A 27,142-nucleotide genomic window follows, 5' to 3' on the forward strand; every position below is an offset into this window, starting at 1 on the left:
ATAAGTTTACCATGGGGATCATACGATATTCTCTATACTTGAAATTATTGTACCTCCTTTTCTCATACTTGTTCTCTCTTCCAAGTACAAGTTGTTAGTGCCTGAGGTTCAGTTGCATTGCATATTGGATGTTAACTAATCCAATATAAAGTTTTCAATACAAGGTAGTGTAGTTTATCTCTAATACCTTGTCCATCAACAGACTTTCAATCATTACCTAGTTTCTTTGTTCTAAAATTGTTAGAGTTCGTGGATGAATTTCTCATAAGTGTCAATAGGTCCAACTATTTCATGTTAACTCACTTAACAAGCTGCAGGGATCTGACAGACCAAAAATTGCTATCAGAAAATTTGGTTTTTGTTCTGGTGTCCATGATGTGTCATGAAGGAGTAAATCAATCAAAATCATTTATCTTCTGTGAGCTAGGAAAATCTTTGGAGACTTTTAGTGCTTATTGGAATGTGATTCTACCTTGCTATTCATTAGGAAAGCGCTTGACAGTCAGCTATATTGGAGGATTTGAAATCTCATGTACACTTTGAAGAATCTTCACAAAGCTTGGAATTTGGTGGACAAAAAACTGTTGTCCGAATATGTTAGGAAAAAGGGCCAGTTAGAGACCATGACCTTTGAGAGGTACTTTGTGAATGTGATCTATGCCGTTCATCTGTGCAGCTCTTGTCCCATGTGATACTTGGAATGACTTTTTTTGCCATGTTTTTTATTTTCTTGCCGTGAAACTGTGCTCAATAGATCTGTATAACTCACCTTTGGTAAAATTGTGCTCAATAGATCTGTATAACTCACCTTTCTTGCCAACCACTTTCCACCCTATTTCAATATATTGGGTATGCCAGGATCTCATAAAAACTTATAGCTTTTAAAAATTAATGTTGAAGCCAATTATTTCAGTACGTCCCTTTCGAACAGCTTCTGTAGTCAAGTTTTACAATCAGATTCATGTCATTATTTATCTCTCCCCTGGATAATCCCTAACTTATACATGTTTTTTCTTTTTGTTTGTGTCATCCACTCTTCTAATCATCCTTTATTGCTGTTAAACCTTCTGAGATGTATGATCCCTTATTAAAAACTGTCAGCATGACAACATCTTTTAAACTAATTTTTCTTATTGTTTAATTACATTTTTGCTAACTTTCTATCAATGGTTGATAGCATCTTGTGTACAAATGTAGTTTCTTTGGTTAAAGAAAGGCTGCTGTTTAGGAAGTTTGGTATTGAATTAACTAATTTTTAGCCTGTGAAAAAGGCATCAAACTTTAATTGAAGTTTGGCAACGAGGATGCTTTTGTAGTTCAGGTCATTGCATTGATCCTTGCCTTGTGAAATGCTTTGCTGGTACTGTGATATGATCAGTTCTGAAGTATTGAATTTGAAACTATAAAAGCCTTCCACTAAAAAATTTCCTTTTGTGTTTTCAGGAGCAATCTTCTAATCAACATTCCTTTTTCATACGAAATACTGGAAATGATGCATCTGCTGTCAGCGAGATATATGAGGAAACAAAATGTTGGACATCTCATCTAAAGAAGTACTTATCAACTCTTGAAAAGCAGAAGATGGCATTGCCTGCCCAACCACCAGAAAATCCTCTAGCAGGTTTCATGCCACTTACATTGCCTCGGCATATTCTGGACCTGTCCGTCTGGTTTTTGCTTCTCCCATTATTCTAGTCTAGAAAGTGCCAATGTTATTTGTTTTCCTTTCCCCATAATGCCATTTTTTGCCCTTTGTAGGAATATCATGGTTACTGGGCTCCATAACAACCACTTTAGTTATGCATCCGAAACATCACGCCTCTGCTGTTGATTCTTTGGCTGCTGTTGGTAAAATGGACCCTAAATTGGGAATGCCATTGTTGCTAAGCATTCTCTTCTACAACAAAATTCTCTGCAGTAGTGGGAGTGACTCACCAAATATATTAGTAAGTTGCCAAAATTGTACTTACATGCTATTTCTGGTTGCAGAGAATTGAACTAAAGGAAGAAATCAATGTAAAAAGAAATCAATTAACAATTTGTTAGAAGCAAATTGATGGGAAAAAATATAAAGGAAATAATTAGGGGATATTTTCTCATTTTGTCCTCCTAGGAGGGTGATTGTGTGAAAAAGATTAAAAAAAAGGATAAGGAAAGAACTTAGGATCCAACTTTGTATATGGGCCATTGTTGTTGAAGACTTGAAGCTGTCACTTTTGTTCTTGGTTGACTACTTGGGAAGTTGACAAGCTTCAAAAGTTAAAATGTCGAGGCGATCCTCACCTAGACCACCACATGGTGCAGTTTTAGCTTTTGGTCACTCCCTTAGGTAGTTAGGTAACATCTTGGTAAGTTTTTTAAACCTTGCTATCTATGTCGTGTATGTGTGTTCTAGCATTTATGGATATCTGTACATAATACTGATTTTAGAAGTTTTAAAATTTGAAACAGATTCGATTGGCCAAATTCAGATTTTTCAGGAGACCTTACTAGAAATTTTATATTTATAATGAGATTTCTGTAAATATCAAAAGTCTATTTCTTAGCCTTCTTCTTTACTACTCAGGTTCTCTCAGTATTTGCATGAGTTCTACCTCCCCTTGCCAAGGGTTGGGTCACTAGGTCATCGGTCAGCTATCAGGTCAATTAGTTGGATCGTGTATATATTAAAAATTAAAATAATTAAAGAAATTATAAGTTTATATTAAGTAGTGGTGGAAATTGAGTGGGTTGGGTTGAGTTGGAGGTCAGCCCAGGCTCAACTTGAGACCTTGAGACCTCTGCCAAAAACCCAACCTAAGCCAACCTTTAACTTGAGCTTCCGAACCCAAACCCAATGTGACCTTAATTTTTTGTACTTGGGCTCGAAACTAGGTTGGCGTGGTTGGGTTGGGCTGGTTGGATCAATTTAGCCAAATCACCTACAAGTGCTCCCATGCTACATGGATGATTTCTAAAAGTAAAACAAAATGAACCAAGGATGATAATGTGTGAGTATAATGTTGATCCTAATTTTTGATAGTTAAACGAACACTAGTGAAATATTGAAAAATGGAGACATTTAATAAATGTATATTATATATTTGGGAAAATTACTTAGATACCCCTTTAACTTATGGCTAGTTTTATTTAGTTATTCTTGAGTTTAAAAAGTTTCAAAGTGGTCTCTGAAGTTAGTTATATGGTTTAATGCGGTCCTGCCGTCCATTTTTGCTTTCTTGGACCTCATAGGATTTGATTATGTGATGATCACATGAGACTTTTAGGACTGAAATACTTTTATGAGGAGTGAGTTAGATGGAGAAGAATGATGGAGAGAAGGGATGGAGAGGATGGATGAGGACCATGGTGGGGTTTAGAGAGGAGATGTTGGAAAACGTGGCGGCGGGAGTGGGTAAGGCTCAGGACCATGTTAGATGGAGAGGAGGCATGCCGATGGTGGTAGGGTTTAGTGAGATACAAGGTCGGAGGAATCAGTACCAGACACCGTACCGGTTCTTCGGCGGGACGACTCGGTATGGGCCGTGTCGGGCCTGTATCGAGAGAGGGATCGTACAAAGAGAAAAAGAGAAAGAGAGAGCGAGCGAGGGAGGGTCGGAGGAGGGTGACGGGTGCCAGTGGAGTGCCGGCAGAGGCTGACCTCATCTGCGGGGAGCGAGGCCACGACCGTTGCCCTTGTTTCGAACGAAACAGGGTCCGACTGCGGCCTTAAAAAAATTCACGTTTTTTAAGTGAATTTTTTAAAACAATTCGGAGGCCGACTTTACTTAAAAAATGCAAATTTTTTTAAGGCCGCAGTTAAACTCTATTTCGTTCGAAATAGGGGCAGCGGGCGCAGCCTCGCTCCCTGCAGCCTCCGCCGGCATCCCGCCCTGCCCTCCCTCCCCTGCTAGCTCTCTCATTCCTTCTCCGGCATCGGCAACGAGTTTCGTTTTCGTTGCCGGAACCGTACCGGTGAGACACCGGTACGGCTCGGGACGGTCAGAACCATCTGGTTCGAGATGGTTCCGCCAACCTTGATGAGATGTAGGAGGTGTTGGAAGAGGAGGTGGTGGGAGTGGGTGGGGCTCGAGACTAGAAGATGGAGAAGAGGGATGGAGAGGAGGGTTGAGGACGGTGGCAGGGTTTAGAAAAGAGGAGAACGTGGTGGAAGAGGCGGAGGTGGTGGGGCTTGGGTCGGGCTAGGTAGAGGAGGGGTGAAGATGGGGACAAGATTTAGAGAGGAGGAGGACGTATTGGAAGAGGAGAGGTGGTCGGAGTGGATGGGGCTCGAGTGGGATTAGGTTAGATAGAGAGGAGGGATAAGGATGATGCCGGGGTTTAGAGAGGAGGTGGTGTTCGAAGAGTAGGTGGTGGGAGTTAGGAGGGATAAGAAGAGGAGAAGAAAGGGCATTTTGATAAATAAGCCATTTTGGCGAGGGTAAAATTGTCTTTTATGATGACATTTTAATGATGTTGGATGCCGAGTCGGCTCGGGACCATGTTGAACCATTTAACTAACTTCAGGGATTATTTTGAAACTTTTAAACTTGAGGAGTACTAAGTGAAACTAATTCTAAATTGAGAGGGTGTCTAAGTAATTTTTTCTATATATTTATTTATATGGGTTCAGGTTGGGTTGGGTTGGCTGATATCTCAGCCTGAACTCAAGATGAATTTCATTCTTGTTGCGATTTTCAATCCAAACCCAACCCGAGCTATGCCTAAACCCATCCAAGCCTGACCAATTTTAGGTTGGGCTTGGATTGGGTTCATTTGACCTGCCCAATTTCCACCCCTAGTTACAAGTATATTTTATCATGATAATGTAATAACTTAGCAATTTGTCTCATGGGTTAAGATAGTTGCTTGGATATGGGAGATAAGATCCAACTTAATGCTTAATCCCATTTTCTCTACTCTTCTTTTAGTTAAGAGGTAAGGAGGATTACAAGTCATCAAAATCCTCTGGTCGGCCAAGCCAAACTAGGACAAGTCTAGTAAGTTTTACTCAGTCAATTGTAGTCCCCATCCAACTAGAGAACTAGACAACACTAAGACCAAGGTTACCTGTGTCCCGATCTGACTCCCATCTCATTTGTGTTCCCCCTTTGACCCTTTCATTCTATATTCATTTTTTAAAGTTTTTATTTAATTTCTAATTTGTATTTTCTGCTCATTTTATATCAGTACATTATCTATTCTGTATTTTATAAAATTTTATTATTGTTTTTTAAATTTTCTGTATCATATTTTTGTTTATTTTATTTCTATTTCGTATCTGTATTTTTATTAGCAAATATTACTTTTGTTTCAGTTTATTTTCTAGAAATCACTTTATTTTTGTTCTAAATTCTAATATTAGTGATTTTATTTTTCATGTAGCAATATCTGCACATTTATGCATTTTTTGTCTTAAATATTATTTTTCAGTTGCTTAGTTTTTTTTTAATAGTTCTGTTTTTGCATTTTCTGTTTGATATATTTTAGTATATTGTTAATCTTCTGTTTTGCATTTTCATTTTTCAAGTTCCAATTTTTTTGCTTTCCATTTGTTTTGTTATCTGTTTATGTGAACGATTCATCAAATATGGAAATATAAAAATACAGAACTACTAATTATAGACTTTGTTTACACTGGCGTTTTCCCAACTATTTGGGGTTGGAACATGCAATTATTTATATACATATTATTTTCTCTCAAGCAGGTATCTTTGTGATGTTTGCAAGTATATAATTGTACATATATGCCTGCATGTATGCATTTATGTGAGTTACTTTTTAATGATTTTTTTCTGTGGTATCCAGTTTAATATGTCTCACTTTGCATGAGCATCCAAAAAGTGCTTTCATTCAAAGTCCTTGAGTTCTTATAGCAAGCTTGACAATCAAATTAGCTAAGCAATTTTAACCATCGGTGTCCACCAACATGGGTGCAATCACTATTTGCCATCATTGACTGTCAGCACTGTACAATGGCCTTTTTCCTCACTACATTACTATTGTCAATCACCAAATTGAAGGGAGCAACATTCAACCTCTCTCTCTCTCTCTCACACACACACACACACACATCTCTCTCTCACACACTCATGGTGACCAAACAATAAGAGTTTCTAATTTTCTTTTCATTCTCTGTCCAATCTTGTTGTTCTCCTTTGCATCTAAACACATTAATAATGCTTATTCTTTTTAAACTTAAGGCATGATTGAACATTATCTCATATATCAAATTTTTACTTATGCTCCATTTTTTTTGACATTTGCTTGCAGCTCAAACTGTTGGAAATGCTTCCATCACTCGCTTTGCATTCTATCATGGTACCAATCATTATGCAGACTATTTTGCCAATGCTTCACAGAGATGCAAAACCGTATGCTATCTTCTGATTTCTTTTTGATTGTGTTACGTTGTCATATACAGATAACTCATGCATGAACTGTTTTGATGGTTAATTCTGACTGTTATCCCTTGGTTTCTTTGTTACTTTTTGAATAATGCATCTTGAGATAAGTTGGTGATATATGAGCTTAATTTGCTTGCTGAATTGTTTTTGCCCTATGTTGTATGCCATGCTCATGAATCTCATTGATCCATTTTTCTCACCTTAATGGTTCCGTTCCTTGGTGCCTTAAAGGGGGTATGCTGAATGAAATGACATGGTTTTCACTTTTGTGTTTTAGGTGATTGTTGAATGCGTTTAAGAGATGACCGATTGATATCAACAATAAATCACACTATGTAGCTAAAAACGTTGGATGATAAACCGATATATCTTTAAGGTTGATGATGAAAGATAATAATGCTTATGTGATGTGTTGTAAAATAGGGAAGGCTGCACTAGTTGATGATAAAATAAGAAATTAGTACATTCATGGTGCATAGGTGCTGCACTAGTTGATAAAGTTATAGATAATTAAGTTAACATCCACATGTACAATTGTTGTCCAAGGTGGCTTTGAAAAATACTAGTTTTTGTTTCAATGATTCATCGAGAGAGCATGACAGCATGAATGAGAGTTGTTAAAAAAAAAAGAAAATTTGAAGTTTGAAGTAGTAGGACATGACCTATGATAGCAATTAATAATGAAGAAGGATTCAAAGAGCTGACTTGAAATAGTCAAGAATTCAATATTTCAAGTGCATTCATAAGTGGGTACATATCTTGATTCAATATTTCAAGTGCAATGTGTGTGGCTATGTTATAAACCGCCTTGCTGGCTGTCATTTTTTTTACTTACAGGCTCTCTACATTAAGGGGTAAGGGTGCATATGTCTGATTCTTCCCAAACCTTGCATGATCCGATTGAGAAGAAGGAAGATTCCTTCAACCCACTCAACTCGAATCTCTCTCAAAAAAGAAGAAGAAGATGGAGGAATTTCGGGAGTAGGGCTTAAGTCCCCTTTTCTTCCATAAATGATTAATAAAAATGAGATACATAAACTCTATTTATAATGTGAGGTCCGTCTTAACACAATTTGGGCCGGATTTTGCTTCCTAATTCTAGTAAGACTTTTTTCTAATTAGACATATATAGTAGAAATCATCTAGAAAAAGCTAAAAATTTCTAGGAGGTAGATCTTAACTTCTATATCAACTCCGTTTTCTGTCGCTCTGCCTGATTATTCTCGGATAAAGTGTTACGCTCGGTTAAAGTTTTATCCGAAAAGAAAACTTTCGGTTTAACTGACCCATTTTGGGACCTAAATGATGGAATTTCAGCTTGATTTGACTTTTAGTTGTAGATCTCGAAAAGATACCTAATTTTTTTAAAAAGATCATCTTAATCAGGAATCGTATGACTAAATTATAGCCTTCGAAAGTTTGGTCTGCGACTCGGCTTTTCGATGTGGCGGATCTCACTTCTGAACTCTATCCAGCCCTGCTCATAGCGGCCAAAGTATTTTACATCGAGTCTAGTGATCCTCCTGAATACTTGTAGTGGCTAAATTGATCCATATCGAGTCTGGTGATCCTTTTGAATATTCGCAGTAGGCAAAATGACCTACATCAAGTCTGGTGATCTTTCTGAATACTCATAGTGGCCAAAGTATTCCACATTGAGTCTGGTGATCTATTTGAATACTTGTAGTAGCCAAATTGATCCACATCGAGTTTGGTGATTCTCTTGAATATTCGTAATGGCCAAAATAGTCCACATCAAGTTCGATGTTCCTCTTGGATTAGAGCTCTTCTTGTTTAGGGGATTTAGCTCATGCTAAATTAGAAATGAAGATGGAAAAATACTTACTTTCCTGCTTTGCGACTGAACTACTTGTTTTGCTCGAAGATAGTGTTGTTGGTGCTCGTGTTGAAGGCGTCGCCAATCAAGACACGATCTCGGTGAGATGGGCTGTCTTCTTTTCTAGTTATGTGAGACGTTTCATCATCTCATCATCCATCGAGGTAGAACTAGCAATCATATTCGCTTTTATCCTTCAATGTACTTTAAGCACGGATAATCCTTCTCCTTACTGCTTGTATCGCTTGTGCATCTGGACCATGCACTAAGGCTCCCACAGATGTAGAGGACTGAAGCTTTGATACCAACTTGATCCAATCGGGAAGAAGAAAGATTTTCTTTAACCCACTCAATTCGGATCGCTCAAAAGAATTAAAAGAAGGAATCTCGAAAGTACGGCTTAAGACCCCTTTTTTTCCATTAATGATTAATAAAAAGAAGGTACATAGCCTCTATTTATTATGTGAGGTCTGTCCCAAAATAATTTGGGTCGGATTTCTCTTTCTAATCCTAGTAGGACTATTTTTTCTAAATACACATCTTGTAGAAATCTTCTAGAACAAGCTAAAAATTTCAAAGAGATAAATCTCGACTTCTACATCAACTCTACTTTGTCACTCTGTCCGATTCTTCTCGGATATAGAGCCACGCCCGGTCAAAGTCTTATCCGAAAAGAGAACTTTCGGTTTGACTGGCCTGTTTCGAGATTTAAGCGATAGATTTTCGGCCCGATTTAATTCTAGTTGTAGATCTCAAAAAGATACCAAATTTCAAAAAAAAGATCATCTCAATCGGGCATCGTATGACCAAATTATAACTTTTAAAAGTTTAGTCTGCGACTCGGCTTTCTGATGTGGCAGATCTCGCTCTTGAGTTTTATCCAACTCTGCTCGTGGTGGTCAAAATATTCCACATCGAGTCTAGTGATCCTCTTGAATACTTGTAGTGGCTAAAGTGATCTACATCGAGTCTGGTGATCCTCCTGAATATCCGTAGTGGCCAAAGTGGTCCATATCGAGTCGGTGATCCTCCTAAATACTCATAGTGGCCAAAGTGTTTCACATCGAGTCTGGTGATTCTCCTGAATACTTGTAGTGGACAAAGTGTTCCACGTCGAGTTTGGTGATCTCTTGGGATACTCTTAGTGGCCTAAGTAATCCACATTGAATTTGGTGATCCTCCTGAATACTTGTAGTGGCCAAAATGGTCTACATCGAGTCCGGTGATTCTCTTGAATTATTGCCGTGGTAGGAGCCTTGTACACTAGGACAGCTTTTTTTGTTATCTTATAAATCAACCATTTTCTCATTGATTAGTGTATGATCAACCGTGGGTTGTTGCCCGTCGCTTAGTTGATATTTGAGAATTATATTTGCAGCTTAGAGGTTTGGGACTTGAATCCACTTGTATAGTACAAGGCGAGGTATGCCATACCATACCGAAACGAAACGGATGGTATGAGGCATACCATATTGTACTAGTTCATTACTGGTATGCGGCACTGGGAGCGTATCGATACTCGGTATGCCGAATTGGCCCCTATACCAGGCATACCGACACAGTAACAGGGTTGTACCAGTTTGGGGCCCTGGTATCGAGATGGCGTATCTTGTTAGAAGGCATTGTCAAGAGTTGCATGATTTGTGACATGATTTTCAGTTTTGTTGCAATTTTTGTAGGCATTATTGTTTTTTACTTATTATTTCTATGATTACGGTTGTTGTTGTTGTTGGTGGATTTTATTAATTTTCTAATATTGCTTTTTCAGAGTGTTATATGCTACAGCTATCCGTTTGCTTTGTAAGACATGGATTGTTACAGATCGGGCCTTTGGAACTTTGCAAGTAAGAAAATTACTTCTTTTCATCATCTTAGTTGACATTATGGGCATCTCTGATCTCTTATAATTTGTTATCAACTAAGCATCATCTGCATGGGTATACTTGTAAAATTGCCAGATGCAAGGAGCCATATTTAATTGCCTGGAGATTTGGGTGCAAATTTGGTATGGTAGCAAGGACAGATTTAAGATCTAGGGCTCAAAAGATTCTTACATGTTACTTATTGTTAAATACAACTCAATAGCAAAAGCTTATTCGTATTGTGGCTGCATATTATATATCACAAGATTGTAAATATTTGAAAAAAACTACAAAACTTACCAGAATAATCAAAGTTATGCTAATAACAAGTGCTGGTTGATGAGGGGGTGTAACTGCGTAAGTATTAGGACGTGGGTTTGGCAGCAAGCATGGCCTTCCCAGGTACATGTGACAAGTACAAAAACGAAGTTTATCTGCTGACTGATTTGTTCTAGCTTTATTTGCTCCATAATCTGTAATTTTTTTAGGAGACTCAAAGCTGAAAATATTATTTCATTCATTGTAAGTGAAGCCCTATCCTGGTCACTGTCCACTTTGATCTATGACTGATGTCATTAAGTAATTACTTGCTTTTGTTGACAGAATTCATGAAAGTAAATGTAGAGAACTACAAATACTTGTGAACAATGATTCTGTGGGCATGTGTATTCATGTCACTATTTGACTATCCTTATCAACTATATGTGTATGTGCACATTCTTATTGTATAACCTCCATGTTGCTGCATCTGGATTTTGAGAGTTTGCCGTGGGAGGCACTAGTATCCTTGTCGCCAGATGAGAATTGTTTCTGTTTTGGCTATATCATAGCTTTTGAGTGTACAAGCATGTGGGTACAGCCACATAGATTAACATTCTTAATGTTTGGCACTGGTATTTTGCTAATAAAACTTCATCTAATGAGTTAAGACTGTGTTTCTTCCTTCCTGATTAGATGCTAGTAATTAAAGATTGAAGTCCCACTAGAACAGGATGGTATCCTCAGTCCATACTGTTCTGACAAGAAAACAAGACCGATACAGGTGCTGGACGCCGGTTTTTTGAAATGTCCTGACCATTCTGTTAGATGGATCGATAAAGATCGGGGTGCTTTTTTTTTTTTTATTCTGGTCATTGTTGACTGTTTTGGTCTGTTCAAATAGTACTATCCCATCCTGGTACCATACCATCCCAAGAGCAAACTGAGATGGGGCCAGGTACTGGGATTTAAATTCATGGAACTTTCACTTTTCTTTCTTGCGATACTGCGAACATCAACATAGAATGAGATGTAGCAGGCCAAGTTCATCCAACCAATCCCCTTGCATCTTTCATGTTAGAAGAAGTTCAATAGCCTCTTCCTACAACTTTTTTTCTTGGGTTCAACACTTCTGCTGCTTGTATCGTTAATTTACATGCTGTTATTGGTTTAGATGTCTTACTTCTGTTCAATATGATGACTGCTTATAACTACTATGACTCATCTGTCATATTCATATTCCTTAGTTTTGTAGTATGCCACTTAACTAGACTCACAGAAAGAAATCATCCGTATGCTCTCTATATAAACAAATTATTGTTCAATGTGGACCATCTTTGACTAAGAACAGTCTATATGGCTACTTGTGAATGAGCATTAGTTTGCATCATTATATTTTCTCAAATTCTTCACCCTTTGTTTTGTACATCATGAGTTGGTTAAGATATTTTCGCTTTTATGCACATCTAATAATTCAATTGAAAAGTTGTGCAATTTGTTTTAACTACATAAAATATTTAGATCCATGCCAATATATTGGCATGATAGTTTATACCTGATTGTAGAGTGTGAGAAGCTGAAAAGAGATGACAGACTTATGCATTTATCCTTTAGTTGTAGACTGAAGGGGTTGAATTTTTCATGCCCACTCACGCAAGCTTTTCATCAGCTTTTCTCTATGATATACTAATAATGCCTTTATGTTAACCACTAAATTGGTGAATTTTTTTGTCACAGATATCTATTATTACTTTTCATTAGATAGAAAATACCTGCTTGACTTTTTTGTGGCGTCCAGTTCTTTGCTAATGGTACCCCTCCCCCTCTCAAATAGGGAGTCTTGGATCCTGAAGCATTTTCTTTTTTTACCTCTGAGAGAGAAATTTGTATTAGTGTTGCTGCTTCAATACGCGATGTTTGCAGGCACAATCCTGATAGGGGTGTTGACCTTATACTATCTGTGTCGGTATGAATCCTTAAAACTCTTTCCATGCTTGTTTGGCTACACTTTAGAAACTTTATCTATATTCTTCTATATTAACAGTCATGTATCGAGAGCAGAGATCCGATTGTACAAGCTCTTGGTCTTGAAAGCCTTGCCCATCTTTGCAAGGAAGATGTAGTTGGTAATACTTCTTTGCTTGTATGACAACTTTACAACCATCTTGTTTAAAGACCAGCAATTTAGCTTCTTTTTTTTTCCTCAGTTAGTAATGTTTTGTATTTTAGAGTCATCATATTATTACTGTGCTGTACAAGTATACTCTTATACAATGTCAGTTGTTTAATTAGGGTTCACCAGTCCTTTTTATCTAAGGCTGCTAATGGGCTTGATCCGGCAGAGCTTCTGGCCAGGCCTTAGACAAATGACAATGGGTTTGGGGACTTATTTGTGCCCCAAATTCAATATCTAATTTGAATACAGACTCAGCACTCACAGTTGCCTGGCCAAGATTCAGTGAGTCCCGTGGGTGCGGGTTGGCTCAAAATCCTAGAGTTGAATTTTATATATTTCGATATATTTAGGGAATTTGGAGCATCCATTCAGTATGCCTAGACCAAAATGTTAACACATAATGCTACCTTATCCTCACCCATTCATCCCTGCTTAGTCCCCTATCCTATATTCACTATAGCATCTGCCACATCTTTGCATCATGGCGACATGTTTCTATCAACCATCATAAATATTGACAAGTCATCCATGTTTGTGTTTGCCCATCTGAAAAATTCTTAATATCTTTCTCTTCTGGGAAGTGGTTCTTTTCATCTTGATTAAATGGTTTAATTCATCTAAAAATAAAATCAAACTAGTTCTTGTTATGAGATAAATATTTTAGTGTGTTGGGTCTTCTCTTTGAAAATGATGAGCTAATATTAAAAATAGGTGCTTCTAGTAGTGATATTTCAAACTTCAAGTAATAATTTGAAGTCGTGTATAGAAAATAGAAAAATTTTCTTTCAAAAGAACTTGGAGACAACTATGTGAACACCTAAATGGGGTAGACGAGCAACAACAATTAACAAGGTTGATGATCTAACGAAATCTGGAAAATGTGAACCCCATGATTGTAGATAGGATATATTTGCCAAATAAGTCTTGTCTATATAGAGCAATTAGAAGAACACATAATTATGGTTTTGGTCAAGATTCAGAAAAAAAAAGAGAGGTGAAAATTCACATCCAAGATATTTCTAGACTCTTGTTGAGGATTCACAACACACACGTCTGGTATTTATTTATATGTTTAGCTATTTATTTTAAGGCCAACAATATTTGTTCTAGAAAACTAATTTGACATAGAGGCTACTAAATACACACAAACACAAAAACAAATAGTATTTATTTATTATTTTTTAAGGCCAATAGTATTCATTTCAGACACACACTCAAAAACACTATCACACTCATTTATTCATTTATTTTAAGGCCAACTTTATTCCTTCTAGAAAACTAATTTGATATAGAGGCTACACACAAGCGCTCTCACAGATACTATTTATTTATTTATTTTTTAAGGCTAACTATATTTGTTCTAGAAAACTATGTTGACATAAAGGCTGTTAAATATGGTTAGGTAGGAAAGCTAAAGCTAGATAGATGGAGCCATATGCTGAATCAACCCGTACTAGCTGGTTTAGTCTGTACCAAACCGGTTCCGCAATAAAAAATGATACAGGGCTCGTATCGAGAGAACTCAGCCGGAACCGGGGAAGAAGAAGAGAGGAGAGTGCGAGCGGGGGAGGGAGGGAGGAGAAGCCTTCGCTGCCCGTGGAGGGTTGTGGGGGGCGGGGGGAGGCCACTGGGGGGGGTGGCAGAGGCTGAAGCCGCGACCGCATCCCCTGTTTCGAAAGAAACATGAGATGGGGCCGCGGAAAAAAATTTGGAGTTTTTTAAGTGAAGTCGGCAAACGAAAAATTTGGAGTTTTTTTTCTATGGCCACGTTCCCTGTTTGGAAAGAAACAAGGGGTTGCAGGCTCTGCCGGCCCCCTGTGGCCTTTGCCGGCTCCCTGCGGCCCTCTGCGGGCGACAGAGGCCTCTCTTTCTCCCTCCCTCCCCTGCTCACTCTCTTTTTCACCTCGTCTTCTCCAGCTCCGACTGGGGCTCTCAGTACGGCCCCGATACCGAAATGGTACCAAGAATGATGAATCAGTTTGATAGGCCACCAGTACGCCTACCGGTACCGGTTCGGAATACCTTGGATGAAGCAAACAATGTTTCACTTTAAGTACCAGTTGGATGGCAGGACATCCTATTGTCCCGAGTGTCGGGACGAGAAGAGTTGGAAAATAGACCAGGAGGAGATGAGACATCAACCATCTTCCGTGTCGATATGCGGGGGATCTTGTTCCATGGAAAAATCAGGACAATCCTGTTCCACATTATTTAAAACCTTGGTTAATAGCCAGGATTTAGTATGCTAGTATGCCATTAGATTGTGGAACTCAGGCCTCTTCATTAAAATTCATATATTTTTAGCCAAAAACGATATGACCATATCAATTATGGATAGAAATGGTTGATGATGACATTGATTTTATCACGAAGGATTGCTTTGAGGAACTGATCACAGAAGGAATAAGCATTAAATATCTTGAGAATTTTGGGAAGCGAACGATATCAAGAGTTCTTTAGAGTTCCACTATCATATTGACAACTAAAGAAAATGTTGTATCGGCCTAATGGAAAAATAGGTTCACAATCCATAGGCTATAAAGGTCGTCAAGGCAGAATAGTCTAAGTAGGAAAAATGAACATTCAGTAGATGAGATGTAGAATAGATTAAGGCTAGTCTGTTAGTGTGAATAACTAATGTGGAGATACCTATAAGAAGAGAACGCACAATATCATGCATAAGTATGAAGATATTTCTCTGACTTTTTCGCAACTTTGTCATGGAACTAATCAGAAACCCTCAAATAAGCTCTTTGGCGAAAATTTGTTGGAAACATGCACACCCGTGTTGGCTATTCTTTACCCAAAAGATAGATCTGAAGAACATTTGTAATCTATTCCTATGTTAGAAATGCTCCTGATCTTTGTTAATAGACTAGAAGATCAGAACAAACACTTAAAATTGATAATCAATTTCGATGCATGTCTTGTGTCATTTTGACTCAAATTATGAAGGATTGATCTTGACCACTAAACAAGATGCTTTATGAGCTATGTTCAAAGAAACCTTAGTGGTGTAATGATTACCCAAGCCTGCGAAGTAGAGCCATAGAGGCTGTTACAGTAATATGAATACAAAAGGATGAACTAGGACTTGTCTCGATGGTCAGACCCCTCTACTTACAATCGAAGGTTTTGGTTTGATTCTTGGGTAGTGAATCCTTAAAAAATTGGATCTGGGTAATTGTAGTGCAATTTGTATCAAATCATCAAGGATTGATCTAAAGAAGCCATAATGGTTAGATCGTTACCCAAGCCTGTGAAGTAGAGCCATAATGGCTGTTACAGTAATATGAATAGAATAGGATGAACCAAGACTATCCTGGTGGTCACACCCCTCTGCTTGGCAATTGGAGGTTTTGGTTTTGATTCTTGGATGGTGCATCCTCAAAAATCTGGACCTGGGTAAGGGGTGGGGGTGGGGGGATAAGGAAAGAGAGATGCTTCTAATTCTGTATTTAATTCAGTCTGAACCCCTCTTTTTCATGCCGTATATATGGTTGACGCTAGTGGAAGGCTTGATTTTCTGGTGAGTTTTGTAGTCTGTGATTCACCACTTCAAAATGTTGGCTTGCGCTAGTTGGGTGCAAAACCATTACACCAGGGCCTAACAATTCAAAACCCGTCACATATCAACCGAAGAACACTATGCCATAATCGAAACATGATTTCATCAAGTCAATCTTCAACAACCTATATTTGGGGAGGCTAACGTTTCACATTCCAAAGTTTCTAGTTAACAACTTTCGCATTTAATGACTAACAATGGAAGTGAAGACAGTCAATAAAAGGGATGAGTTTAGGTGCTTGCAGACATCATGGTTTGCTTCTCTAGGAAGTGTCACTAGCTCTACTTAGGTATCTGAAAGATATGTTCTATGAATTCCTGTCAAATGTATATTTTGTAGAAATTTAACTTAAAATAATTCTGTATGGATGTCTTTCTGCTGCATGTGTTTGCTATCTAATATCTACTAAAAGGGGTATTCTAGTGAAAATTGAGACAGATTAGAATACCACCTAATAAATTAGCAGTCTTAGATAAAGTGCTTCCATTTACTCGGATCCGACGCTTGCTAATTTTCCTTGTTACATGAGTAATCTCTTATGTGCTTGCTTCTTATGGATCTCAATTAAGATGAAAAGGTGTCATGACAGGAAACATGAGTGCTTTTTATTATATTTTTCTAGCTATTATTACTTAAATGACTTCCTAGCAGGACCAATTGGGTTTTATACTGATTGTGTCAGACATGCTTTATGTTAATAATTGTATTTGTGAACTGCTTCCATTGCTCAATTTTTTCAGAAAAACTTTATCTAAGTCCACTACTGTTTCCCTTATCAGTGGATTGTCACATATGTGGTCATGCAAGTAATGTTTTCCACTCATGAAATCTATCTTCTTAGCAGATTTTTACACAGCCTGGAATGTTATTTCGAAGCATATGCTTGATCATTCTGTTGATCCTATTGTTGCGCATGGGTAAGTAGACCTCCAGTATGTTATCCTTTTCTTTGGAGGGGATTGAGTGGCTCAAGTATTCTATAATTCTTTAACTCAATTTCCCTTGATCTATTCTTTTGCTACCTTTTACAAAGCACACGACATGGTTCAACAAGATTGCTCATAAGCAAGATGCCTATATGATGACATTTTGCATGCATCTTTCTTGATCATCAACATCCATTTCATTTTTGCACCAAAAAATTCGAATTTAAGCAAATAAATTGTTACAAGAACTATGCCATTACTTTGGAATTTTGTCAGTTTCTTGTGTCATCTACATGGTTTCATTTTGACTTTTTTCTCGTCAACTACAAGACAACCCTAATGTATTTCCCTTTAGGTCTTGTTTGGGAAATCCAGCAAGATTGGGTTGGATTTCTTGCTAGATTCGTGGATTGGGAAGCCCATGTGGATAGGGCCCATATCAACCCAACACCCTCCCAACTCCAATCCTGTGGGAGGAAAAAAAAAAGATCTTCATGGGTCTTTTTTTCCTTCTTGCAGATCAACAGGCCCATGGACTGGGATTTAGGCTAAGTCTTGGTTGGCCTTTAGGAGACTTGCGGGCTGGCCAGGCCAATAGGCCTGATTTCCAGCAGGAATACCCAAATGCCTTAAAAATTCGCTCTTCCAATCCTTAATTGTTTAGTCAAACACCTTTTTATAATTTGAACCTGAAATAGAGGCCATTTGTGGCTCTTGCTGTGCATGCTCCAATTGGCTTATTCTATCGTTGTCTAATAATTAAATTATGTAGCCTTTATTCGCCAACATTACATTTTAAATAATATTGATGGTTTTTTTTTTTTGGGAATATTGAGCCTAAATGACTAGCCAATAATCATACTATGATTTAGAGAGCTCACTGTCATTTTGTGTATTTGTTTTATTTGATGACTTGAACATAACAATTAATTTCTTAATGGTATCTGTTTGTTATTTAAAAAAAAGACCAATAGCCATCATATAGGTGCAAAGTTAGTATCTCCTACGTGTCATCTTTTTTAAATTTAAGTGCCTTAAATCATGCAAACATGTGAGTTGATTGCAACAAATGAGAAAATCCTGAAGGTGCAGACTGCAGTTGATCTGAAATAAAGAAGAAAAAGCGAAGAATGAAGAAAGTAGATAAACAGAAGGGAGAAAAAGCGGTACGAATTAAAATAACCATGTTGTTCCAGGAGATCAAAATGCCCCTTGGGCTATACAATGACTATTCTATTTGTGTGGCCTGGGCTTATACCTGGTCACAGACCATTCTTTGACCACTCATGTATATTTCTTGCAAGCAAACATTTTTGACTGAAAGGAAATTATCGTCGAAATAATCTCTTTAGCACGTGGCAGTCAGAAATGAATATGGAAAAACCAATGATGCTTAGTTTAGTGGCAATGGAAAATAGTTGAATAAATAATTGGTGAAATAACTAGAGGCCCGACAATAATAAAAGCATACTGAAAAAAATGCTTCACCACCAAAAATAGCATAATTAAATGTTGGTAAACTAACTTGCTTTGTTTCATTTTTATGGGCTTGGGTCCATGATTCCTTTTTGCCCTTTTTTCCTTCTCTATGACCACATTAACGCACACCCTTTCACATATCATCACGGAACTTCTTGGGGAGTTTGGAGTTGTCAATAGCTCATACTATTAAAGGATTACCTAAAGCATTCATTGCTTTGTTATTTAAGTTAATCTTAGCTTCACATTTGTGCCGTTGTTCATTTTTTTTTGTTCTCCCAAACCATTGTGCAGCTTGTGCACCTTGTTAAGATGGGGTGCGATGGATGCAGAAGCTTACCCTGAAGCTGCAAAAACTGTTGTGCAGATTTTGTGGGAAGTTGGAACATCTAGGAGCTGTATTTTGGAATCTTTATGGGTGAAAGCACGGGTTGCTGCCTTTAAGTCCTTGTCCCATTATGAGGTGAGGCTATTGTCCATTGTGGCTCAATGACTCACTCCTCCCACATATGCCTTTTATTTCCTAGAGTAAAATTTTCTTTTTTGGTACATTTTGATCTTTTTAACTGGTTGATTTCTTAAAATATTTGTATTCTTTCTTTGTAGCTGAAATGGCTCATCTCTCATTTCTTCACGTAAATTAAAAAATCTCAGGTTGCACAAATTCAGGACAAGATTTCTGATTTTAAGAGAAGAAATTTTCAGTGTCTCGTTTCTGAAGATAATGTGGAAGTACTCAAGGCCAAGGAGGAATTCCAAGTCAAGATTATCAAATTTGAACACATGTCAACATCATTTTTATTAATTTAACATATATCTTCTTATTATTTGAAAAATGATTGATGTGCACTTAATAAGATTTGTATATTGACTCCAGAACTCGACGTAGATTTCATAAGGAGAAAAGAGTCATGGTGCACAAGGTTGAAAAATTATTGGATGCCTTTCCTCTGGCTATGTTTTCTCCAGGTATCAAGAAATACTGGTTGTTAATTTTAGACAAATGGCCTTTTAGTAGCATGCCGCATATCTGGGTCGGCGTCGGTTCAGTTTGGTATGGGCTGAACTGCCGGTTCGGGTCATTTTGGCGTTCTTTGAAATTTTCATTTTGTTGATCTGAATAAAGTCTCTTGGTGCAAATCTTACGTTTTGTGAATGTTTATTGCTTTTATCATTCTCGACTTTTATGTTTGTTACATATTAGTATCTGTTACAACTGTTTTGAAGCCAGAAAGTTGATTTAAGAACCTGGTTCTAATGTTTTTATGCAGGGGAACAAAAACATGTTGAGTTACCTGGTGCAGCTCTGCTATCTCTTGTTTTCACTTCTAAGGATCCCATTGGCAATGGGACATCAAAGGTGAGGCTTCTATACTACTGCCTAGTGGTTGATGATGCTTTTAGTTCTTTAAGAATTGAAAATTACACTATTGATTTTTTTCCTGTAAATGTGGTTTACCTATAGGATTTTCGCAAACTACATTCTGTTTATGAAAAGACACTGTTGGAAATAGCTGAGTCCCTTCATACATCGAGAAATATATTGTTTGCACTTCTTGCACTGCAATCGTGGAAACCTTTCATTCACCATTGGATGGGGGCAGTGGCTATTCATACTGATGCTAAAGGTTCTTCTGATGGATTGGATAAAAGTTCAAGGGCTGCCAGCGATATCTTCAAGGTTCACTCCTTCACTTTTTTATGACTGCTGCATATCTTGTCTGTTATCACTTCATCGTTTTGTATGGTGCTGCAGTGTAACTTTAGGCCTTCTCTCCAGATTAAATAAATGCACTTTATAGGAATCTAGGGCATTGATATATTATATTATACCAACTTGAGTATAGCTTGATTACCAGAACCAAACAACTTACCTTAGAGTGATTATAGGAAAGAACTGTGAAAACAATGTTTTATTTCAAAAAAGATAATGCTACAAGCCTACAACTGATATTGCATACTTACCTTGAACTTTTTTTTCATTATCGTCTTTCACCTCTTATTTTATGATTGCAATCGTTGTTTTGGAGAATTCTACTTTTTTGTCAGAGAAACTATGCTGAGGTATCTCTAGGACATGGTTTTTGAAGGATCTGATGTACTTAATATCTGATGTATGCCTGAGGAAAGATGTTAACATGGATTTGTTAAGACTGAGATAACAGGGAATCACTTTTCTGTGATATCAGCTACACTGGATTTGAAACCTTTATGTAAACTTTTATGCCAATTAGTCAATGGTGAGACTTTTTGAGAGAGGCCAATGGCAAATCCAAAACCTTGTCCCATGTGAAACTTGCAGTTTATTCACATGAAGTATTCTACTTCATGTAGCTGTCATGTGAGTTCAAGATGGATCTGCCAATCTGGGGTATACCATAAACATGAATGTCTTCTGAGCTTGTGTATGTGGTGTACATGGTGTTATAGGACTTACTTTTGTAGCATACGTATGTAGAGAGTTTTGGGCTCTTGGGTTGTGTAAGCCCAGATCGATGGGGGACATAATTGGGGGAAATAAGCTCAATGTGTATGAATCTGGACTAACAGGCTTTTAGGACTATAGTACAGGGGTGATGAGGAACCCTCCATGCTAGGTGCCTTAGGTTGGTTTTGGTCAAGAAGTGCAGAAAATATGACTTTTTGCTGATCTCATCTCGTAGCTTAGCATTTCATGTCATAAATTGACAATTGTGGCTATTGTTTTCTTGGTTTGAGAGTTCAGCAGCTTTTATTGGCAATATGAAGGCTCAACGTTGTTTCTTCACAATAACACAATTAACAATTTGCCGTATTTAGCCAAAAAAACAATTTAGAATTCTGTAATACAGAACTAGTTCCAGAGACTAGAAATCTCTTGTTCATGCTTCACAAAGCTCTAGAAAGAGGCCTATAGTGGTGAGTATGTACAATTAAATTGAATTTCAAATTAAGTAGTATCACTCCCTTTGCTTGTGCTTTATTCCAGAAGTTACAACTCAAGCTTGAGTTTATGCTTGCTAGTGCTTGAATTGATGTCTCCAAACTAGTGACATAATTTTTTTTAAGGGCATGTTGCTATTATGACATAATTTTCCCAAGCAGATCTCGTGTTCCTGCTGTGAAATTTATTGCTAGTATTTCTGGTTTATCTTGTATACTATTATGCTTAGCCTTGTTTCAGGTTGAGTAAATTGCTTGGCTTTTCTAGTTTTAGGTATTGTACAGATTTCTGAGTATCTCATAGAAGTTTCTGCATGCTAATTATACATTTATTCCTGTGTAGACAATGTGTAAAGTTGCCGCAGATTCTGTTCCTCGAGTTGCAGTAAACATAGCCTTTGCTATTGGTGCACTATGCATGGTAAGATGAGATCTCATTATGGTATATTGGTATGCCTTACTGATCAGTTTCATATTTTCCATAATGGAAGTGCTAGTAGAAAATTTAATCTGCTTGATTATTAAATCCACAAGCAAAGTCATACAAGCAACGCCAAACTAAATTGCCCTCATAATGTGGAATATTATAGCTTCCAATACCATTTTGTATCACTTACAGACTCCCAACGTGGCATAATTTTTGCTAACAATAGGCGATTTGGTTTATGTTGATGTTATTCTTAAATGCCACTGCATTGGAGTAAAGAACTCATTTGACTTCTTTATATGGCTCCTAGTGCGATAATGTATGCTACTCAGAATGACCTTTCAACATCATGTGCTAGGTGGCAGGTGCTATGTTTAGTACTTATTCTGGTTGACCAGATAACATTAAATGAGCTGCCTTTAGTTCTCTGTTAGATCAGATCTTTCACATTTTTTTGAATCTTGGGGACCATTTTGAGCAGCCCAGTCGCAGCCTTATTTTAATTTCTATAATCTGATATAACTTGAAAATTTGTCCGTGTGGGAGAAAAATAAGGAGCCGTGATTTCCAGTGATCTTTAATCCAACCAACAAGAGAATGAAAAGTAACAAATAATACCTTCACGTTTAGATGACTGTCAGAAGAAATGAATCTCTGAGGACTGTTTCCCAAAAGGATGATAGAGACTTTATGGGAGATGAAAGAAATAAGAGGGCAAAGGGAAGAGATCTACAGTAGCAAAAAAAATGCAATGTCCCATTGAACATTCAAATTTTAAATAACAGTTATTTAAAGCTCCACAAAATTGCTTATAACCTTATTCAGTGAAACCATTTCAATAATAATGGCTATAAATCTTATTTAAATCCTAACTTTAAAGATAAAAGATTTCATAAAACCTAATCCCAGAAAATTACATCTTGATAGGCTAGCTGTGTCATAAGCATCTTCTAAACCGCAAACTCTTGTCATTTAGGACCTATGAAGTATGAAGCAATCATACACTAAAGACATTTCCACTATTCCTTTTTAGCTTTTTCAAAACAAACCAAATGATATCTAATAAAAATCATATATTAATACTGTATGACATAGATCATTTATATTTTTGGGTATAAGTTCTTTGAGTTTTATTGTCCTTCACATGCTATCCTTTTTGTTCAATTTCACCTGTAGGCATTCAAATTTCCCTTAACCTTGGTAAGACCCAAGTTACCTTCTACACTCTCACTGAACCTTGTTTTGGGAGATCCTCATGGAACAAGGAACCATTGATTTCTTGCTTTAACTTGTTTGCAAATCATATGCTTCTAAGCCTTTTTGAGATCATCCATGACACGAGATGTAATTCTTCTTTTGTAACCAATAATTGCTTCATGTCTAGAAAAGTTATCTATGAGAAGAGAGAGAGAAAGAGAGGTAGAGAGAGATGTTTCATGTTTTGTTATTTTGGAACAAATAATGCATATTATCTAGGCCTTGCTATGTTGATGTTCCTTGAGAAATTTGTCCTAGCAACCCAAGTCAATGGTATTCTAACAGCAATGAATGGCATCAAAAAGATTTTTAAAAAGATATATTCTTATATTCCCCACTTGGCTTTATAGTATAATTCATTTGTTTTAATTTGACTCTAATGCTCATGAAACTGATTTCACCCAGTAAGCTAGTTAGATACTTAGATATATGCTCATTTGAATTGTAATGAAATATAATGGCCAAGCATTACTATCTGAAATCATTGTCATTTCTTTTTGACAATAACATTATAAAACACTACAATATTTAGAATATCAGGAGTAATGTCAACATGGATTTAGTGCTGGTTGGCACTGTATGACATGACATAAAAAACGTACAAAGCTAGTGCCTTACTGGCATGTGGCATGGGCATGGAATGGCATGCTATGGTTCTATGCTAGTGCCAAGCCAGCATGCCATTGGCATGTGATGCTTCAATCTTTGAATGTCACTGCATAAAGTATTCCAGAAGTTCACGTATTGCATCATCAAACAAATAAGCCTTCTCTTATTTAGGGCCTTTTTGGAATCACTGTCAGTTTTCAATTTTTGGTTTTTGTTTATGAGAATATTGAAATCAAGGAAATCAAGGCTGGAAACTTCTTGATTAGCATTTTGCAGTTTGATTTCTGAAATATGTGAAAGTTCTTAGGAGTAGCTTTCATGGTTTTTTTTTAACAAAAACCATCCATAACCAACACCGTTGCCGCTGCCACCCCCCTCATTGGCCCTATGCCACCGCCTGTCGGCCACTTATCGCCACCATTGTTTAGCACCTCCACCAGCCACCGTTACTGCTCGCTAGCCGGCCGACCACCACTGCCGCCACAACTTGAGTATTACCAAACAAGTTTTGGGTTCAGTCTTCAAAACAAGAGAAGGTGGTTTTGGTTTTTTTGAAAATTGAAAACTGAATATTGGAAGTGATGCCTAACAGATCCTTAGTTATGCATTCTTGCATATGTGAAAAGAGAGTTTTGGTTTGACTTATGGTTATTGGACTTCAACATGTATGACCCTCCCAATATGGCTCAGTTTTTTGCTGAGGCCTAACAAGTACACCCTGTCAAGTGTGAAGCTGTCAGCACAAAAGGCACTACTCCTGAGGGTCACAAGTGCAATTACTTACCACTGGATCTAGTTTAACTTTAGCTTGAGAGAAAGTTGATTAACTGCTATTTTGTGTGTAGGATTCAAAACCAATAGCTACCGGTTCATAATATGTGGTGGGCATTGAGATTGAAAATTTACATCATTGAATATAATCATGACACCTTACATGCCACAAAACCCAAAAATATTGTTTTTGGAGGTTTACTACCAAAGCATTTAATGGACAAAAATGTGGTTTTTGTCAAGCCCTGAACTCAGGACCTGGGTTAGCTACGTGACACGACTGTATACTCTCTAGGGCAAGGCCCAAGAGAATATGCAAGGCTTGAAAATTTATTACAACCTCAATATTACTGAATAATAATGATCTCAATTCACAATAAATAACAAAACTTGTACAATTACAAAATTTAATCATCTAACCGGTATCATTGATTGTCTATCTATTTATCCTTTTACTCGTGATCCCAATTATAGCCAAGTACCAAGCATCCTGCAACTTTGAAAGAAAAAAGCAAGATGTGGTGTGAGCTTTACGATCCAGTAAGAATTTTCAGACATCCACACCAACACAATAATATAAGTTTGAAAATAGCAAGAAATCATTACCCACAATGAAATCACAAACCGACTATCAACAATGCTCGAATAAACAGTATAAATATCAATAAAAATCCAACCACTCAAGGGTGATATATCATACGATATCTCATAAATCTTTAATAGTATTTTCAACAGGCAGCTTTTCATTCCATTCCTTTTTAACCCTATCTGGATCCAAGATCGATTATCTTTTTGACTTTAGGCCAAATTTCGGTCGCATTTCATGCTCGTGACAGGGCAATCAATAGATATCACGTTTTCCGCCCATGACGGCGTAATTGATAGTGCCACATTTTCAGCTTGTGATAGGTCAATCGATAATAACAAGATCAGCTAGAGTCTTTATTCATTCAATCAAATTCACATCCACATATCAATTCTTTTTATTTCTGGCTTTAGACTAACCATGGTCACGTTTTTCTCCCATGATGGAGCAATCGATTAGTGTCACATTTCTAGCCTATGACGGGACAAGTGTCATGTTTTCCGCCTGTGATAGAGCAATCAATATAACATGGTTAATCTAGAGCACCGTATTTATTAGTTTGATTATACAAATGTAAGTTATACTCATATATGCATCCATCATAGTATTAATCACAAGTATACATAATCAAAATATTGTTTAATACATGAACCATCATAAAATTTTTTTTTGCATCTTACTTATCTTGATCATTAGCATATCATGCATATACATTTACAAAATATTTATAAACATGCAGGTGGGTGTACAAGAATTCTTACCTCTATGCCGACAATCCAGACTAACTAATTACCTGTCCACAGTCCACACTGCGATCTACGAATCAGGGTGTGCAGAATCCTGCTCGATGTCCTCTTGCCCATAAGATTGTTCTCCTACAAAACTAAATTAACATCAAAAATCATTCGAGGTAACTAAAGGGTCCACTATCACGTAGCAAGCTAGGACTACCCACTGAGTCCCTTTCACCCAAAGTTTTGCTGAATAAACTAGAGAGAGAAACACGAAGATAGAGAGAGAAGGGAGGAAGAAAAGGACAACATTCTTTTATGGAGGAGCCCTAGGGCTCCGCTCGAATCCGGCGGAAACGGGGAAGAGAAAAACTCTTATCATGAGTCTTCCTCCTTGCCAACGTGCGTGATGCGGCCCAGTGGCCAGCCCAGGCCCAACTCTTTTAAAAAAATATGGGCTCTTATAATTTTCCATCTATGGCATATGAATTGTGTTTTTGCCCGGCCATGAGACATTGCCTTTTATTGTATGGTGTTGAATGATTGTTATATTCTAACAAATCTTTTTTAACCTATTTTTGTTGCTCTAGCTCACATTTACGATATCTTATTTGCTTGTACTCATCTCTTTGCTACTTCATTTTTGCTCAGGTTGTGCCTTCATCAGCCCATGCAGTAATCTCTTCAGCATCAAACGTTCTTCTGAAATGGTTGTTTGAGTATGAACATGAACACCAACAATGGTCAGCAGCCCTTTCATTGGGACTGGTTTCTAATTGTCTTCATGCAACAGATAGAAGGCAAAAGTTTGAAGTCATAAATGGACTACTTCAGGTACATTATTGGTTTGTTCTTTTAAATAAGATCGAACCTATCTCGTGTAGTGCATGTGGATATCGCAGTTTAGATTGATGCATTACCCTAGATCACAAGGAGGGGAGAAAAGACATGGACAAGATAAATCTTCAAGAGAGACTTTGACCCACTGATTTTGTATAGCCCCCCTCTCTGTCTCTCACTCAAAGGGTGGGGGTGCATCAAAATAATGAAAGAAGGACGAAATCAGCTTTTGAGGTAAATTTATAAGACTTTGGAGCAAACAAACCTTGGCTAATCTCTGGAAGAAAAAGGTATGACACTTAACTAGAAGTATCATTTTAGGCTATTAATTTCAATCACTAAATAATTTAGACCTCTTGTCCTCTAACAAAACACAAAAATATCTGTATCAAGTGTTCTCTTGCAGGATTCTTGATTCTTGAGATTCTAGATACAATGCCACTAGGTATTGTATACAAGATGATCAGCAATGTATAATATTATGCTAATAATACTGTCAATAGCAA

General features: G+C 37.3%; 1 protein-coding gene across 2 annotated transcripts in view; it reads left to right on the forward strand.

Moving 5' to 3' along the window:
* Positions 1 to 27,142, forward strand: part of LOC103703778 (protein RST1) — a 52,754-nt gene that overhangs the window by 15,998 nt on the left and 9,614 nt on the right. For both annotated transcript variants that reach the window (XM_039127019.1, XM_039127020.1), the window contains 14 exons: positions 1,444 to 1,621; positions 1,759 to 1,946; positions 6,253 to 6,353; positions 9,992 to 10,067; positions 12,178 to 12,309; positions 12,388 to 12,469; positions 16,933 to 17,005; positions 18,788 to 18,956; positions 19,148 to 19,278; positions 19,371 to 19,462; positions 19,765 to 19,853; positions 19,959 to 20,174; positions 21,759 to 21,836; positions 26,448 to 26,630. In XM_039127019.1, the coding sequence (XP_038982947.1) occupies positions 1,444 to 1,621; positions 1,759 to 1,946; positions 6,253 to 6,353; positions 9,992 to 10,067; positions 12,178 to 12,309; positions 12,388 to 12,469; positions 16,933 to 17,005; positions 18,788 to 18,956; positions 19,148 to 19,278; positions 19,371 to 19,462; positions 19,765 to 19,853; positions 19,959 to 20,174; positions 21,759 to 21,836; positions 26,448 to 26,630 (1,788 nt within the window). The remainder of the gene's footprint in view (positions 1 to 1,443; positions 1,622 to 1,758; positions 1,947 to 6,252; positions 6,354 to 9,991; positions 10,068 to 12,177; positions 12,310 to 12,387; positions 12,470 to 16,932; positions 17,006 to 18,787; positions 18,957 to 19,147; positions 19,279 to 19,370; positions 19,463 to 19,764; positions 19,854 to 19,958; positions 20,175 to 21,758; positions 21,837 to 26,447; positions 26,631 to 27,142) is intronic.

The sequence above is a fragment of the Phoenix dactylifera genome, chromosome 6, assembly GCF_009389715.1.
Source record: "Phoenix dactylifera cultivar Barhee BC4 chromosome 6, palm_55x_up_171113_PBpolish2nd_filt_p, whole genome shotgun sequence".
In the NCBI taxonomy this organism is placed as follows: Eukaryota; Viridiplantae; Streptophyta; class Magnoliopsida; order Arecales; family Arecaceae; genus Phoenix; species Phoenix dactylifera.